The sequence below is a fragment of the Lynx canadensis genome, chromosome B3 (genome assembly GCF_007474595.2).
Source record: "Lynx canadensis isolate LIC74 chromosome B3, mLynCan4.pri.v2, whole genome shotgun sequence".
Taxonomy (NCBI): Eukaryota; Metazoa; Chordata; class Mammalia; order Carnivora; family Felidae; genus Lynx; species Lynx canadensis.
This window is the reverse complement of record NC_044308.2, coordinates 40,977,099-40,994,489: the sequence shown is the minus strand read 5'-3', so window position 1 is coordinate 40,994,489 and position 17,391 is coordinate 40,977,099. Positions and strand designations below refer to the sequence as shown.

The 17,391-nt window shown below is 38.6% G+C and overlaps 1 protein-coding gene across 11 annotated transcripts in view; it reads right to left on the bottom strand.

The window, feature by feature from the left end:
* The window catches only part of HERC1 (HECT and RLD domain containing E3 ubiquitin protein ligase family member 1), a 194,690-nt gene that overhangs the window by 94,623 nt on the left and 82,676 nt on the right, over positions 1-17,391 (bottom strand). For 9 of the 11 annotated variants that reach the window (XM_030317961.1, XM_030317966.1, XM_030317965.1 and 6 more), the window contains exons 18-23: positions 10,831-11,052; positions 8,596-8,769; positions 5,283-5,397; positions 5,074-5,194; positions 3,060-3,231; positions 444-783 (exon numbers count right to left, since the gene is read on the bottom strand). In XM_030317961.1, coding sequence (XP_030173821.1) covers positions 444-783; positions 3,060-3,231; positions 5,074-5,194; positions 5,283-5,397; positions 8,596-8,769; positions 10,831-11,052 — 1,144 coding nt within the window. The remainder of the gene's footprint in view (positions 1-443; positions 784-3,059; positions 3,232-5,073; positions 5,195-5,282; positions 5,398-8,595; positions 8,770-10,830; positions 11,053-17,391) is intronic. The other 2 variants (XM_030317970.1, XM_030317972.1) reach the window with 1 other exon arrangement.

The following is a 17,391-nucleotide window of genomic DNA, read 5'->3' as shown; positions in this document are numbered from 1 at the left end:
GGGATTGTTAGTAAACATAAAATTGAATGGAACTAGCAGCACAGACCTAATACATACACAGTGAGGAGTAATTATATCTGTCAAAGGGAAATCCTGACTCTTGTGTAAGCACAAAGCCCTTTACGATGACATCAAACCAACTTACATGCCACTACATTACAGAGAGATGCAAGAAACTTCATATGTTTGTCTACGGTTGTTTATATGTATGAAAAATTGTGCCTCCTCATCTAATCAGAAATTTCTATTCCAGGCTGAATCAGTATCACTCTTTACATTACTTTAATACGTTAATAGACTAGGGTGAAGAGACTACTTCACCCTAGTCAATTTGGATTTCCTCCTCCACATGTGTGTTCATTTCAGAAGACCACTATAACTTCGAGAACAAAGTGTTGCACTGCATAAAGTCACAAATGTTTCAAGTTTCTAGTCAGTCCCACCTGGTCATAAGTCCACCCCCTTCAGAGGCACTTGTTGAAGGCTGCTGCAACTGTCCTTCTTCCTTCCGCTTCTGAAGCTCCTCAATCACAGGACTTACTCCTAATATTAACAGGGCACACCGATGGATCACAGAGTTGCAGGCAGCGGTGTACACATCCTGACCCTCAGGAAGGTCTGTGCTGACCCTTCGCTCTTGCTGAGACTGGGGAGGTGGATCATCAGCTCGAGCCCCAGACCCTGCCCCACTGTTCATTCTATCTCGATCTCGGCTACGAGCTACTTCACGGGCTGAGAGGAAACACTGAAAGATTTCTGTAACATGCAACACAAAAACAAGGTCTTAACACATGGGGAGAGAAGAGCAAAGAAAATAACAATAAAAATAGTCATAAAGTTTGGATCAAAAACTTACTGAAAGAGGGAAAAGTTATTTTTTAGACATTAAATACAGCATAGTAACTAAGTTAAGATTATATTAAATACATGTAAAACATTAAACTTTTCACAAAAATTAAAATAGGAAATAATTATGCCGTTATAGAATTCACATTTGGTTTATTCTATTTCTACTCTTACTCATGAGTTAGATCAATGCTTTCCAAGTGGCCCCAGACCAGGGCATCAACATTTTCTGGGAACTTGTTACAGATGCAAATTATCAGGCCAATCCCAGACCTTCTGAATCAGAAATTCTAGGCATGGGGCCAGCAATATGTGTTTTAACAAGCCATCCAGCTGATTTTGAGCTCTGCTGAAGTTTCAAAATGACTGAGTTAGATTAAAATAACTATTTCTGAAATGTTTATGACCTTCGTATGAAAAATGTCAGGTTACAAAAGAAACAAAATTTAAGTTGCATGAGTTAAGAATAGCCCCCCTTCCCTCTCTAAAGTCTGTGTAATTCCTGACATCTATACTCCGCTGTATCTCAAACACATTAAAAAAGTAAAACCACTAAAGGTCTTTGCTGAAACTGAATATGATAACAATATACAGCCAAGACTGCTTCAGAAAATCAAGTGGCATCACCAAGAATGTCCATCTAATACCAGCCCTTCCCAATTCACAAGTATAAAAAAATAGTGAGTTTAGTAAGGTTCTGATGCAGTGGCAGATACTTCACAACAGGAAAATAATTTTTTGTTCAAATTTGGAGAGAAGACAGTATTCTTTATGGGGCACCCAAGCAGAAGATTTGGATAAATACTAGATTCATCTGTTCCTACAGAAGTATAAACTTTAAAAATGGCTTTCATATGTGTATTTTATAGAATTATTACATAATATTTTCATTATGCTGTTTGAAGTCTCATTTCTGTAAAAACCAAAGCAACAAACTCAGTACAAAGCTTGAAATCAGTTAAAGTAATTAAGAGAAGGGTCACTGGAACTTTGGGCAGATCTCATTCGATTTCCAGCTGCTACTAATCTGGCCCTAAGGCATAAATTTTGCCTCCTTAAATCTCAGTTTGCCCATCTTTAAGATAAATACCAGAATGTATCTCATTAGACTATTGTAAGGATTATCCATCTACGTGAAGCATATGACCCAGTGCCCAGCATGTAACACAGGTGCTCAAAAACCGTAGCTGATTTAAAATTCTTACTCCCCAGTGACTATTATGCTTTCTTTTACTATAATTGAAGGTTACAGTTTGTTACCATGTTTTCCCCTTTGGCCTTTGTTTTCCAGAATTTTTAAACTAAGTTTTAAGTTCAACTGCAAAAGTCCCTTCAGCCTAGGTTTTTAAAATATAATTATTCTCCCTCCCCATCTCCAATCCCTTTTCTCCTCGTTTTTTTAAGTAGTTTCTGGTTTTGAGCCACCTCCATATATCATTTTTACAAGTATGCAAAACACAAATAAATTGATAATAAAATGTCAAATTGATTAATACACAAAGATAATCCCAACACCAAATGCATAGCTAGCCATAATGTTTCAATCTATAAAGTGAATATACATTTTAACTTGAAATAGCCAAATCACTCAAAAGATACTAACACATGTTTAAAAGCTTTGGTATTTCCTTTTAAACATCTAAATGATTACAATAGTTTTCTATCGTAGCCTTGAAATATACAAGTATGGAAAGTGTTATAATCACCCAGCCAACAGAATTCTCATGCATACTCTTGCTCTCTACTGACAATGGCAGTGTAGTCAGTGGGTGAAATTTATAATTTTAAAAGTGTGACATATAAAAAGTAACTAGGCTCTCCTAGTAAGTGCTGGAAGAGGCTCTCTTCCTCACCACACAGAGGGGCCAGGCCAATGGACAAACTGGTACCCTCCAAAACGAACTCTGTATGACCTTATCCAATCACTCATGGGCATTATTGCATGCATAAGACTCAGTGGAACAGTTACTGGTTCTAAAAGCCTGCTTTCAGAGCTTTTCAGCCCCAAACATGCAATCCAATAGCTTCAAAATGGAACTAGCACAGTTTTTAAGAGCTGAAACATTAGCTAATGTAAATTCAGATCACCAGGAGAATATCAGATCCTTACAGAAAAACTACAGAGAAATGTTTGCCCTTCTCTTCTCCAGTCAGTTCCCCTACCATGAAGAATGCCATGATGTGGATCTGTTAATTAAGAAGGGTGTACTCACTGCCAGCTGTCATCACTTCATGTTCCCGTTCTTCTTCTTCATCCTCTGGCTCGGGATGCCCCTCTTCCCTGTCTCGCTCAGCCTGTTCTTCCATTTCAGCTTCTTCATCAATGGTCCGGGTAAACGAATGCTCCTGAGGATCAACATCTGCAGAGTCCTGGTTTTCCGAGATCTGAAAGAAACCATCAAAGCTACACTGAATACAGTTTTCAAAACTCTGAAAAACTTCATCAAAACTTTGACTTTTTGATCATGGAAAATATTGCTAAAACCAACAACACATGAATTTTACTACAAAAATCCAAAACATACACTGAATAAATCTGAAAAGATCAGAAACAATGTATGTACACAAAATATGTACAGAGACACCTATATGCTCTTTCCCTCAGTATTTTGATTAGAATGTCATGCTATTAAGTGGATTTGAATTGATACTGCTACTCAGCAATAAACTCCTACAGAACTGCAACTTAAAATGAGCTGAGTATAAAACCAAGCATAAAAGGTAATTTAAGAACATGAATTTATATACCATTCAGTTTCCTTCAAGCTGTGTATACTATTACTACTCTGTATAAATGTTTAATAATTCTAATTTAAAATTGTATTTTCCAGACTTTTTTCAGAGAGGGACACCTATGCTCTACTCTTAGCAAATTTCAATTTATAAACAGTACTGTTTTTAATTTTTTTAAATTTCTTTACTTTCCCCTGAAGAAATCAAATTAGAAATCTGATAAAAACAATGTTAATTTTATTTCCCAGTGGTTAAGCTAACTAGCAGTCATCTAGAGGACAGAGTCCTTACAACAAAAGTTAAGAGTGTCACAAATGCCATAACAGTATGCAACATTTATCCCACAGACTTTAGTATAAAGTACAAGTGAAAAAATTTAATGATCTTCTCAGATGCATAATAAAAGTTATTTTGTGATTGATAGCCAGTAAATAATTCAAGAATTTCACAGAGATGGGGATACTGAGCAGTCAGTCAGACTCATATAATACATTAAAAAGTCATTTATCCCCATAATATGTAAGTTTCAAATCTGAGCCTCAACAAAACAGCATATTAATACTGGACTTTCAAGGTCACTAATAGTTAGATTCACAAATGTTAAATCAGTGCATGCCAAAAGAATTCTATAATACAAATGCAGAGACAAAGTTTGGTTTTTAAAATCTAAGACCTCAGTAACAGGGTGCAAATCATCTAATGTATAAAGTTTCAAAGTAAGCATTTCTGAAGCTGATGTACTATCCAGGCTTATAATTTATAGGATCATGTTATCAGGATTACCCAGCACTTTAAAAATTGCCTATTTTTGCTGCAAGAATAACTTCTGGAGTAATCTTTAAGAAAAGGTTTCAATCTTTACCACCAGTGGTGGACAATTCTAATCATGATAAGGCTTTCTTCCTTATGTTCAGCTAACAGTGATTTTCCATTCAGTTGTTACCTTTTGGTGCTGCCTATGCCCTCTAGAAAAAGAAACACCCTTACTTCCTCTTCTACATGGAAGCTTTTTAAGTATTGTTAAGGCAGCTATCATGCGACTTCTGTTTTCATTTCCCTAGGCTAAATGTTTTTGACACTTTCAGTTTTTATATAAGATGACTTTCAGACCTTTCACCAATCCAAGGTAGCTTTTGTTAATGTCCCTCATAAATTATGGCACCCCAAATTAAAAGGATAATTCAAATGTGGTCTGATCAGCACAAAATAAAGGAATAATATTTCATATGGTTTGGACAACTCAATTTATTCTTACTTATACAGCCTATGAATATACAAACTTTCTTAGCAGCCATATCACTTGATAAATGTGGTGTTAAATAAACCCCAAATTTTTTACTCATCCAATTTCTTCACTATAAAAAGAAGTATGTACTCGGTATTTATTGAATATCTGCAATGATCAAGGCACATTTTTTCCCCTCACATAAACCAATAAGAAGCTATCTCTCATAGCTTGCAGAAAAACAGAAATTGACTGATTTCCAACTTTACCCATCTGTCTCGTGATGATGACCTGGTCTGAATAAGTTCAAGGTTCTTGCAAGCAAGTAAACGACTTCGAACTTTGTACACACAACGGTACACTTCTGACAAGCTTTTACCAGGCTGATATCTAAATAAAGAACCAAAATAGAAAAGTTACCTAATTTCTAACATCATGAGAGCAAATATTTGTCTGAGGATAGTTTTAAGTTACTTGCCGGCTTTCTCCACATGCTTGGCTAAGTAAATTTGTATGTTTCAGAAGGGCTGCAAGAACAAATCTAGACACAGTGTCCAAGAGTGACTCGTTACTTAAAGTTGCACTGTCCCAATCTGAAAACAAAAATGATTCATTAACATTTAAAAGGGCTCAGAAAACAGTTCAGAGATAATTTTAATAGCTTTAGTAATCCAACAGGTGAATGTTATCATTTCCTAAACGTTAACAAATGCACCTACTAGGTCCTATATACTGTTCTGTGTGCTAGGGATATAGCAGTCAACAAAACTAAGTCCCTGATCTCACATAATTTATATTCTAGTTGGGGGGTGGGAGACACCAATAAATATAAACATTAATATGACAGGAAAGTGCTATGGAGAAAAATAAAGCAGGGCAAAGAGAACAGGGAGTACCATACTATTTCATACAGGCTAGTTTGCAAAGATCTCTGATAAGATACAGGTGAGTAGAGATGTAGACAAAATCGGGAAAGGTACCACAGAGAAATAGTGTCTCCTCAGAAAAAAACTAGTGTAGAGGCCCTGAGGTGGGTTCAAGGAGGCCAGTGTGGCCAGAACAAAGTGTGCACACATAAGTTGTAGGAGACGTTAGAAAGTTGGCTGGAGACTAGATCACACAGGGCCTGCAGGCCACTGCAAGTCCTTTAGATTTTACTATAAGGGAAACAGGAAGCACCATTAGAAGGTTTTGGGTGGAAATACAATATGATCTGATTTGTGTTTTAAAAGGCCAACTATAACTGCTGAGTGGTGAACCAGATATGGACTGCAACAGCAGTACTGCAGTAACTCAAGTGAGGAATGATGGTGACTCAGACCAGAGCAGTAGCAGTGGAGGTAGGAAGAAGTGGTCAGATTCCAAAAGCGTTTTGAAGGCAGAGTTGACAGGATTTGTTGATGGATCAGATGTGCGAATACGAGAAGTCAAAGTTGACTAGAAATGTACTTAGACTGTGGCTGATTTACTCAGACAGCCAGACCACAGGAAGAACGCTTTGGGGAAATAAGGAGCTGGAATCAGGAGTATGGTTTTGAATACTGTCTATTAAGCATCCTAGTAGAGATATTGTGTAAACTAGTCAAGTGTGAATATATGTGGTATTTGAAGCCATTAAGTAGATACTGTGAATACAAAAATGAAATGAAATGAAGTGGGTAAAAAACAAAACAACAATGGACACAGATGAGTACGTGCAATAGAAAACCAAAATCACAGCATCAGATGATGAGAACTAGGCAGGTGCTTTCTTTAATTCCACGTTAGCATACTAATGCTGTACTTTAAAAATGTAGTACATGCAGTAGATTCCAAATAGGGGTGGGAGGTTTACTGTCCACTAGACTTTTAATGTGACAGATTTACCAAGCTACTTAAAAATAAAACCAAACAAAAAACACCCATGGAAAATATCAAGCCCCAAGTCAACATTATTTGTTCTTAATCCCTTCTTAAAACTCCTATCTCAAGAGATAAAATTTTATATCTTGGTTTTCCAGTCATTTCTGTAGGCTTAGGTAAAAACTAAGTTCAGACTTACCTATTTTACAGGTTAAAAAAAAAAAAAAAAAAAAAAAAAAAAAAAAAAAAAAAAAAACCCTGACAATATAAACATGCATGATTTTAAAAAAATCTTATAGGCCACAGCAAATCTTAAACGATAGACTCTATTACATAAAAAATTTTCCACATTAAGTTCTTGAGAAATCATCTGTTCCAAGGGAATGCTTGCTATTCTGACAGCTGCTATGACTTAAAATCAAACAATGACCCATATCAAGGACTCTAATGCTCAACTTAAAATGCAAACTATAGACCCTCTGCTGTGTTTCCAATTTAGCAAGAGATTATCCTCCTATAACAATTTGTAAAGTAATGGGTTCTTTTCTTCATTAAAGTTATGGTCATTTCATATCAAACACTACAGAACGCTTCCACTATTCAGGTATAAAGTCTAAGCTACAGTGTACAAGCAATTCCACAAAGGGAGCCATACAATGAGTTTTTATTCATCTTATGTTTATATCTTGTTCTAGCTGCAGGGGTGCCTGGGTGGCTCAGCTGGTTGAGCGTCTGACTTCAGCCCAGGTCATGATCTCGCGGTTTGTGAGTTCAAGCCCCGAGTCAGGCTCTGTGCTGACAGCTCAGAGCCTGGAGCCTGCTTCCGATTCTGTGTCTCCCTCTCTCTCTCTGCCCCTCCCCTACTCACGCTCTGTCTCTCTCTGTCTCTCAATAATAAACGTTAAAAAAAAAAAAAAAATTCCTAACTGCAATTAACAAGTGATATGATAAAAAAAAAAAAAAACCCTAACTGAACATTCCAAGCAAATAATGCAAATATGAGAGAATATCAGAAAACACAACTTAGAAAGTAAATTTTTTTCCTCCTCCATTACCATACTTTTCCACTTCTGCTTGGAGTCAACACAATACAGAATGAATAAATAAAATGAATAAACTGGATGAAATTAAACTTTCAAAGGTATCATAGCTAATGGTGTTTTAAAGATGCAAACAATATGCACCTCATTTCATGTTTATTACACAAAATGAAAGACAATAAAAGGTAAAAAATGTATTTACTTTTACCATTTTTATCACAGAAGGAAGACAATTCAAAGAATAGGGGGAAACTAAAGATATGATGAGAAAAAACACCCAGAGAAAGACAACTTATGGATATGGGATTCTGAACAATCAAGGTCATTATTAAAAAAGAAAGCATGGGAACTAAAAAGAAATCAGGTATACCTTTTTAATACTTGTATATAAGGTTAATTTTATTTATCAAATAACATTAGAAATTGAAGTAACACTACATACTTGCATGGCACTTTACTACTGTACTCAATAGTCCATCTTATTTCAAATCGGTATCTTCACTAGCACTCTGTAGTGGGCAATGTTTTACAGGGAAGGAAAATGACCAGGCTTAGACTTCTACATATACAGCTTTTTAGTTCTTACCCTAGGGCTTACAAAGGGAAGAGATTCATTAACAGGCTCTTAAACTAGGTCTATTTACACTGCAGGGATCCTGCAGTAAAATGTTTGCCTCTGCATTTATCTTTTATGTAAATCTCAATTTTCCCATAGTAGGTTTGCTAAATTGCATGCCTAGAATATTTTCCACAAAGAAGAAAAAGAAACTTATGTTTAATGTTATTTGTAAAATACTTTTTTCTATAAAAAATAAGGTGATTCCTGTGATTTTCTATTGATACATATCACAAATATTTTAGTATCACAAGCTATCTCCATATTTACCAACTTCATCCCCTTCATCTTACCTTTACTAACAGCATAATCCTGCATGCTTATCCAAAGACTTCGAGCAGGCTCTTTTGAACAACCCAATGCCAAGTCTACATAGACAGCAATTTCAGGCCGCAGTTTATAATCAAAAGGCTTCTGTTCTTCATTTCCCGAAAGAGCTACTTCTAGCAGGCAACTCATACATTTATCTAAAAAGAATTATTCAAATTATCAATTTTAAACCTGAATAATTATGGTGCTACAAATAAAATCTCAGCACTTTTATTTAATCCATATGAAATAATACCTTTCAAACCATTTTAAGTAGATGCTACAAAGGTAAAGTCCTTTAACATTTCTCAATGGGAGGTAGTATCACCTTCTAATCACAGCCAGAAGGATGTGTGACCACAACATCCAGGGAGGAGTTGTGGCATTTTGGTAGGCAGGGGTCAGGGAGGCTAAATGTCCTACATGTGCAGGTCCTGTAGAACTCTTGTTCAAAATGGAAGGATATCCTCACTGAGAAATATGGGAACACAGGGAAAGGGACTAGACAATAACTTAATCTTTTTTTCTAGAATTAAGGGAAAATAATCAGTTAAGTACCATTCAAGAGAGAGCAAAGATACCATGAACAATTTCTCTACTGATATTTACATTTGTTCAAGTGGTTCCTAACCTTTTAATGAGACATTTTGGCATTCAGAATTCATTTCCCATTTTAAAAAATAGCTAAAATGATAGGTTTGGGACTAATACCAAAAGTCAATGTAACCCACAATAGAACTGAATTACCATATATTTACAATTTTACAAAGGACAGTAACCTTTTCCTAATACATGGAAGTATTTTTTTTAAAGTGTATTTAGAGAGAAAGTGTGAGTGGGGGAGGGGCAGAGAGAGAGAGAGAGAGAGAGAGAGAGAGAGAGAGAGAGAGAGAATGAAAGAATGAATCCCAAGTAGGCTCCGCACTGTCAACGTAGAGCTCGATGCAGGCCTTGAGTTCACAAACTGTGAGATCACGACCTGAGCCAAAGTCAGATGCTTAACTGAGTGAGCCACCCAGTCATCCCTGCAAGTATTTAAACATAAAATGTAACCAACTGACTAAAGTAAATGTAACAGAAATATGAGGAAGGTAGAGATAAAGATATTTTTGTCCTCAGGAGGACATTTGCAACTACCATAGAACTAAACACTAACAGCACTGGAAACATATTTACAATGTTAAACATTCCTTGAAAAACCATGATTTTACTTTTCTTGGTACAACTGTATCCTAAGTACCAGTCTAGCAGCATCAGCCATGGCTAGAATCACTATCTGGTTCATAAATGATATGATGAATAGATACTCTATTTGGAAAAGGGAGAAAATCTTAAACTGCTCTTCTCAATCCCACTCCCCAACCCTCCAAAATCCAAAGCAGAATATGGGAATTTTGACTTGATTTCTATCTATTGTTTTCCCTCTCGGTTGAGATCCTCTTAGATGGAGATTTCTCTTAGACTTTCCTTCTTGGACACTGAGTCTCTTTCTCTCATCAGAGGAATAATGAATTTGAGGTCAGTAAGACCACATAAGCTGTCTAATCAACTCCTTTTATGGATCAAAGTTAGAGACCCAGAGAGACTAAAGGATCAATCCTAAATAAAACAACTAGATCATCTGTTCAGGAACTGGAGAGATCATCATGTTCTGATAGTCTGAGAGCTACCCTACCAGCAAAGTAGACAAATGGGAGATGAGGCAGGAAACAGAAACCCCAAAAGGTCCATAAATGGGGAGGAAAAAATGAGGAATTACACAAGTAGCATCAGCATCAAAGTAGACAGGTTGCAGTGGGGGGGAGGTGGAGAGAAGGGACTGCCACTCACATCTGGGAGGTGTTTGAAAACGGAGTCATGGAAACTTTACAGAGCTTTACATTCTATGAAACAGTTTCATAACCTCCAACCCCCTGAACACAATAATCAAAGCATTTTCCCATTTTTATGAATTAAATGACTTTGCTCAAAATGAGTGATAAGTAATAACAGAGTGGAACCAGACCTACATTGTCCTAGTTTGGAGGCTTTCACTATACAATGCTGCAGGATTTTACTTTTTCTGAAGGCTCCAAATTACAAATCTCAGATCCCCCACCCAGCTAATGTTTCATTTGTTTGCTATCAGTTCTTTATTCAGCAAACCCAGAATAAGAGAAAGCTCCAATGGAGGTACAAACACAAGCATGTATTTTAAACGTTATAGAGAAGCACATTACCTAACTGAGGGGTGTCCATTTCTACACCATCACTAAAAAGTGGTGTTTTCATCCAATATGCGGTGTCCTGTTCCTCTGGAGACACAGGGGAGCCCTGAAGCATACCACCAAGACACCGCCCAATAAGGAGAGCAATCGTTCTTTCCAGATCCACAAGCCACACCCAGGACTGAGCTGGCTGAGGTAACGGCATGCCGGCAGGATCAATCAGTTCTGGTCCTCCTGAAGACAAAATCATTAATAACTGTGTCTTATCTGGTATTCAAGAGTCTCAATCTTTCTCATTTCTATTGCACTGCAGTAAGATATTGAAGCAAATTAATTTTACATTGAAAATATAAATTATAACACTTTCTGTATTTATTCTCTTCACTAGGCTAATTTAAATATATTCTAATAAGTTTGCCATCAAATAAAAACTTCCTTTGTAAAGTTACTAATTTTAAGATAAATATTAAAACAGTGTAAGACAAAAATATCCCAAGGGATTGTTTTCCTACTTTTAATTATCCATATCAAATTTCACCATAACAGTGAGTACCTGAGGCAGCTCATCCCTCCAAAATCGATACAAGAGTTGTTTTAGTGACAGGAGGGAAGATGGCGGCGTAGGAGGACGCTGGGCTCACCGCGCGTCCTGCTGATCACTTAGATTCCACCTACACCCGCCTAAATAACCCAGAAAACCGCCAGAGGATAAGCAGAACGGGGTCTCCGGAGCCAAGCGCAGACGAGAGGCCCACGGAAGAGGGTAGGAAGGGCGGCGAGGCGGTGCGCGCTCCACGGACTGGCGGGAGGGAGCGGGGGCGGAGGGGCGGCTCCCTGGCCAAGCAGAGCCCCCGAGTTGGGCTGGCAAAAGCGGAGGGGCCTGAAGGACTGAGTTCCGACAGCAAGCGCGACTTAGCTAGCGTCTGGGAGGTCATAAGTTAACAGCTCTGCTTGGAAAGCGGGAAGGCTGGAGGACAAAGGGAGGGAGAGCTGCTGAGACCCCGGACCACAGAGCTCAGTTTGGTGGGGAACAAAGGCGCTCACCAGCGCCATCTCCCCCGCCGATCCCCCAGCCAAAATCCCAAAGGGAACCAGTTCCTGCCAGGGAACTTGCTCGCTCCGGGCAAACACCCAACTCTGTGCTTCTGCGGAGCCAAACCTCCGGCAGCGGATCTGACTCCCTCCGGCTGCCACAGGGCCCATCCTGAACTGGATCACCTAAGGAGAAGCAAGCTAAGCCTGCCCCTCCTGCCCCCGTGCACCTTGCCTACCCACCCCAGCTAATACGCCAGATCCCCAGCATCACAAGCCTGGCAGTGTGCAAGTAGCCCAGACGGGCCACGCCACCCCACAGTGAATCCCGCCCCTAGGAGAGGGGAAGTGAAGGCACACACCAGTCTGACTGTGGCCCCAGCGGTGGGCTGGGGGCAGACAACAGGTCGGACTGCGGCCCCATCCACCAACTCCAGTTATACACCACAGCACAGGGGAAGTGCCCTGCAGGTCCTCACCACTCCAGGAACTATCCAAAATGACCAAGCGGAAGAATTCCCCTCAGAAGAATCTCCAGGAAATAACAACAGCTAATGAACTGATCAAAAAGGATTTAAATAATATAACAGAGAGTGAATTTAGAATAATAGTCATAAAATTAATCGCTGGGCTTGAAAACAGTATAGAGGACAGCAGAGAATCTCTTGCTACAGAGATCAAGGGACTAAGGAACAGTCACGAGGAGCTGAAAAGCGCTTTAAACGAAATGCAAAACAAAATGGAAACGACGACAGCTCGGATTGAAGAGGCAGAGGAGAGAATAGGTGAACTAGAAGATAAAGTTATGGAAAAAGAGGAAGCTGAGAGAAAGAGAGATTAAAAAATCCAGGAGTATGAGGGGAAAATTAGAGAACTAAGTGATACACTAAAAAGAAATAATATACGCATAATTGGTATCCCAGAGGAGGAAGAGAGAGGGAAAGGTGCTGAAGGGGTACTTGAAGAAATTATAGCTGAGAACTTCCCTGAACTGGGGAAGGAAAAAGGCATTGAAATCCAAGAGGCACAGAGAACTCCCCTCAGACGTAACTTGAATCGAACTTCTGCACGACATATCATAGTGAAACTGGCAAAATACAAGGATAAAGAGAAAATTCTGAAAGCAGCAAGGGGTAAACGTGCCCTCACATATAAAGGGAGACCTATAAGACTCATGACTGATCTCTCTTTTGAAACTTGGCAGGCCAGAAAGAATTGGCACGATATCTTCAGTGTGCTAGACAGAAAAAATATGTAGCCGAGAATCCTATATCCAGCAAGTCTGTCATTTAGAATAGAAGGAGAGATAAAGGTCTTCCCAAACAAACAAAAACTGAAGGAATCTGTCACCACTAAACCAGCCCTACAAGAGATCCTGAGGGGGACCCTGTGAGACAAAGTACCAGAGACATCACTACAAGCATGAAACCTACAGACATCACAGTGACTCTAAATTCATATCATTCTATAATAACACTGAATGTAAATGGATTAAATGCACCAACCAAAAGACATAGGGTATCAGAATGGATAAAAAAACAAGACCCATCTATTTGCTGTCTACAAGAGACTCATTTTAGACCTGAGGACACCTTTAGATTGAGAGTGAGGGGATGGAGAACTATTTATCATGCTACTAGAAGCCAAAAGAAAGCTGGAGTAGCCATACTTATATCAGACCAACTAGACTTTAAATTAAAGGCTGTAACAAGAGATGAAGAAGGGCATTATATAATAATTACAGGGTCTATCCATCAGGAAGAGATAACAGTTATAAATGTCTATGCACCGAATACAGGAGCCCCCAAATATATAAAACAATTACTCATAAACATAAGCAACCTTATTGATAAGAATGTGGTAATTGCAGGGGACTTTAACACCCCACTTACAGAAATGGATAGATCATCTAGACACACGGTCAGTAAAGAAACAAGGGCCCTGAATGAGACACTGGATCAGATGGACTTGACAGATATATTTAGAACTCTGCATCCCAAAGCAACAGAATATACTTTCTTCTCGAGTGCACATGGAACATTCTCCAAGATAGATCATATACTGGGTCACAAAACAGCCCTTCATAAGTTTACAAGAATTGAAATTATACCATGCATACTTTCAGACCACAATGCTATGAAGCTTGAAATCAACCACAGGAAAAAGTCTGGAAAACCTCCAAAAGCATGGAGGTTAAAGAACACCCTACTAACGAATGAGTGGGTCAACCAGGCAATTAGAGAAGAAATCAAAAAATATATGGAAACAAACGAAAATGAAAATACAACAATCCAAACGCTTTGGGACGCAGCGAAGGCAGTCCTGAGAGGAAAATACATTGCAATCCAGGCCTATCTCAAGAAACAAGAAAAATCCCAAATACAAAATCTAACAGCACACCTAAAGGAAATAGAAGCAGAACAGCAAAGACACCCCAAACCCAGCAGAAGAAGAGAAATAATAAAGATCAGAGCAGAAATAAACAATATAGAATCTAAAAAAACTGTAGAGCAGATCAACGAAACCAAGAGTTGGTTTTTTGAAAAAATAAACAAAATTGACAAACCTCTAGCCAGGCTTCTCAAAAAGAAAAGGGAGATGACCCAAATAGATAAAATCATGAATGAAAATGGAATGATTACAACCAATCCCTCAGAGATACAAACAATTATCAGGGAATACTATGAAAAATTATATGCCAACAAATTGGACAACCTGGAAGAAATGGACAAATTCCTGAACACCCACACTCTTCCAAAACTCAATCAGGAGGAAATAGAAAGCTTGAACAGACCCATAACCAGCGAAGAAATTGAATCGGTTATCAAAAATCTCCCAACAAAGAAGAGTCCAGGACCAGATGGCTTCCCAGGGGAGTTCTACCAGACGTTTAAAGCAGAGATAATACCTATCTTTCTCAAGCTATTCCAAGAAATAGAAAGGGAAGGAAAACTTCCAGACTCATTCTATGAAGCCAGTATTACTTTGATTCCTAAACCAGACAGAGACCCAGTAAAAAAAGAGAACTACAGGCCAATATCCCTGATGAATATGGATGCAAAAATTCTCAATAAGATACTAGCAAATCGAATTCAACAGCATATAAAAAGAATTATTCACCATGATCAAGTGGGATTCATTCCTGGGATGCAGGGCTGGTTCAACATTCGCAAATCAATCAACGTGATACATCACATTAACAAAAAAAAAGAGAAGAACCATATGATCCTGTCAATCGATGCAGAAAAGGCCTTTGACAAAATCCAGCACCCTTTCTTAATAAAAACCCTTGCGAAAGTCGGGATAGAAGGAACATACTTAAAGATCATCAAAGCCATTTATGAAAAGCCCACAGCTAACATCATCCTCAACGGGGAAAAACTGAGAGCTTTTTCCCTGAGATCAGGAACACGACAGGGATGCCCACTCTCACCGCTGTTGTTTAACATAGTGCTGGAAGTTCTAGCATCAGCAATCAGACAACAAAAGGAAATCAAAGGCATCAAAATTGGCAAAGATGAAGTCAAGCTTTCGCTTTTTGCAGATGACATGATATTATACATGGAAAATCCGATAAGACTCCACCAAAAGTCTGCTAGAACTGATACATGAATTCAGCAAAGTTGCAGGATACAAAATCAATGTACAGAAATCAGTTGCATTCTTATACACTAACAATGAAGCAACAGAAAGACAAATAAAGAAACTGACCCCATTCACAATTGCACCAAGAAGCATAAAATACCTAGGAATAAATCTAACCAAAGATGTAAAAGATCTGTATGCTGAAAACTATAGAAAGCTTATGAAGGTAATTGAAGAAGATTTAAAGAAATGGAAAGACATTCCCTGCTCATGGATTGGAAGAATAAATATTGTCAAAATGTCAATACTACCCAAAGCTATCTACACATTCAATGCAATCCCAATCAAAATTGCACCAGCATTCTTCTCGAAAACTAGAACAAGCAATCCGAAAATTCATATGGAACCACAAAAGGCCCCGAATAGCCAAAGGAATTTTGAAGAAGAAGACCAAAGCGGGAGGCATCACAATCCCAGACTTTAGCCTCTACTACAAAGCTGTAATCATCAAGACAGCATGGTATTGGCACAAAAACAGACACACAGACCAATGGAATAGAATAGAAACCCCAGAACTAGACCCACAAACGTATGGCCAACTCATCTTTGACAAAGCAGGAAAGAACATCCAATGGAAAAAAGACAGTCTCTTTAACAAATGGTGCTGGGAGAACTGGACAGCAACATGCAGAAGGTTGAAACTAGACCACTTTCTCACACCATTCACAAAAATAAACTCAAAATGGATAAAGGACCTGAATGTGAGACAGGAAACCATCACAACCTTAGAGGAGAAAGCAGGAAAAGACCTCTCTGACCTCAGCCGTAACAATCTCTTACTCGACACATCCCAAAGGCAAGGGAATTAAAAGCAAAAGTGAATTACTGGGACCTTATGAAGATAAAAAGCTTCTGCACAGCAAAGGAAACAACCAACAAAACTAAAAGGCAACCAACGGAATGGGAAAAGATATTTGCAAATGACATATCGGACAAAGGGCTAGTATCCAAAATCTATAAAGAGCTCACCAAACTCCACACCCGAAAAACAAATAACCCAGTGAAGAAATGGGCAGAAAACATGAATAGACACTTCTCTAAAGAAGACATCCGGATGGCCAACAGGCACATGAAAAGATGTTCAACGTCGCTCCTTATCAGGGAAATACAAATCAAAACCACACTCAGATATCACCTCACGCCAGTCAGAATGGCCAAAATGAACAAATCAGGAGACTATAGATGCTGGAGAGGATGTGGAGAAACGGGAACCCTCTTGCACTGTTGGCGGGAATGCAAATTGGTGCAGCCGCTCTGGAAAGCAGTGTGGAGGTTCCTCAGAAAATTAAAAATAGACCTACCCTATGACCCAGCAATAGCACTGCTAGGAATTTATCCAAGGGATACAGGAGTACTGATGCATAGGGGCACTTGTACCCCAATGTTTATAGCAGCACTCTCAACAATAGCCAAATTATGTAAAGAGCCTAAATGTCCATCAACTGATGAATGGATAAAGAAATTGTGGTTTACATACACAATGGAATACTATGTGGCAATGAGAAAAAATGAAATATGGCCTTTTGTAGCAACGTGGATGGAACTGGAGAGTGTAATGCTAAGTGAAATAAGCCATACAGAGAAAGACAGATACCATATGGTTTCACTCTTATGTGGATCCTGAGAAACTTAAGAGAAACCCATGGGGGAGGGGAAGGAAGAAAAAAAAAAAAAAAAAGAGGTTAGAGTGGGAGAGAGCCAAAGCATAAGAGACTGTTAAAAACTGAGAACAAACTGAGGGTTGATGGGGGGTGGGAGGGAGGGGAGGGTGGGTGATGGGTATTGAGGAGGGCACCTTTTGGGATGAGCACTGGGTGTTGTATGGAAACCAATTTGACAATAAATTTCATATATTAAAAAAAATAAAATAAAATAAAAAATCACATTAAAAAAAAG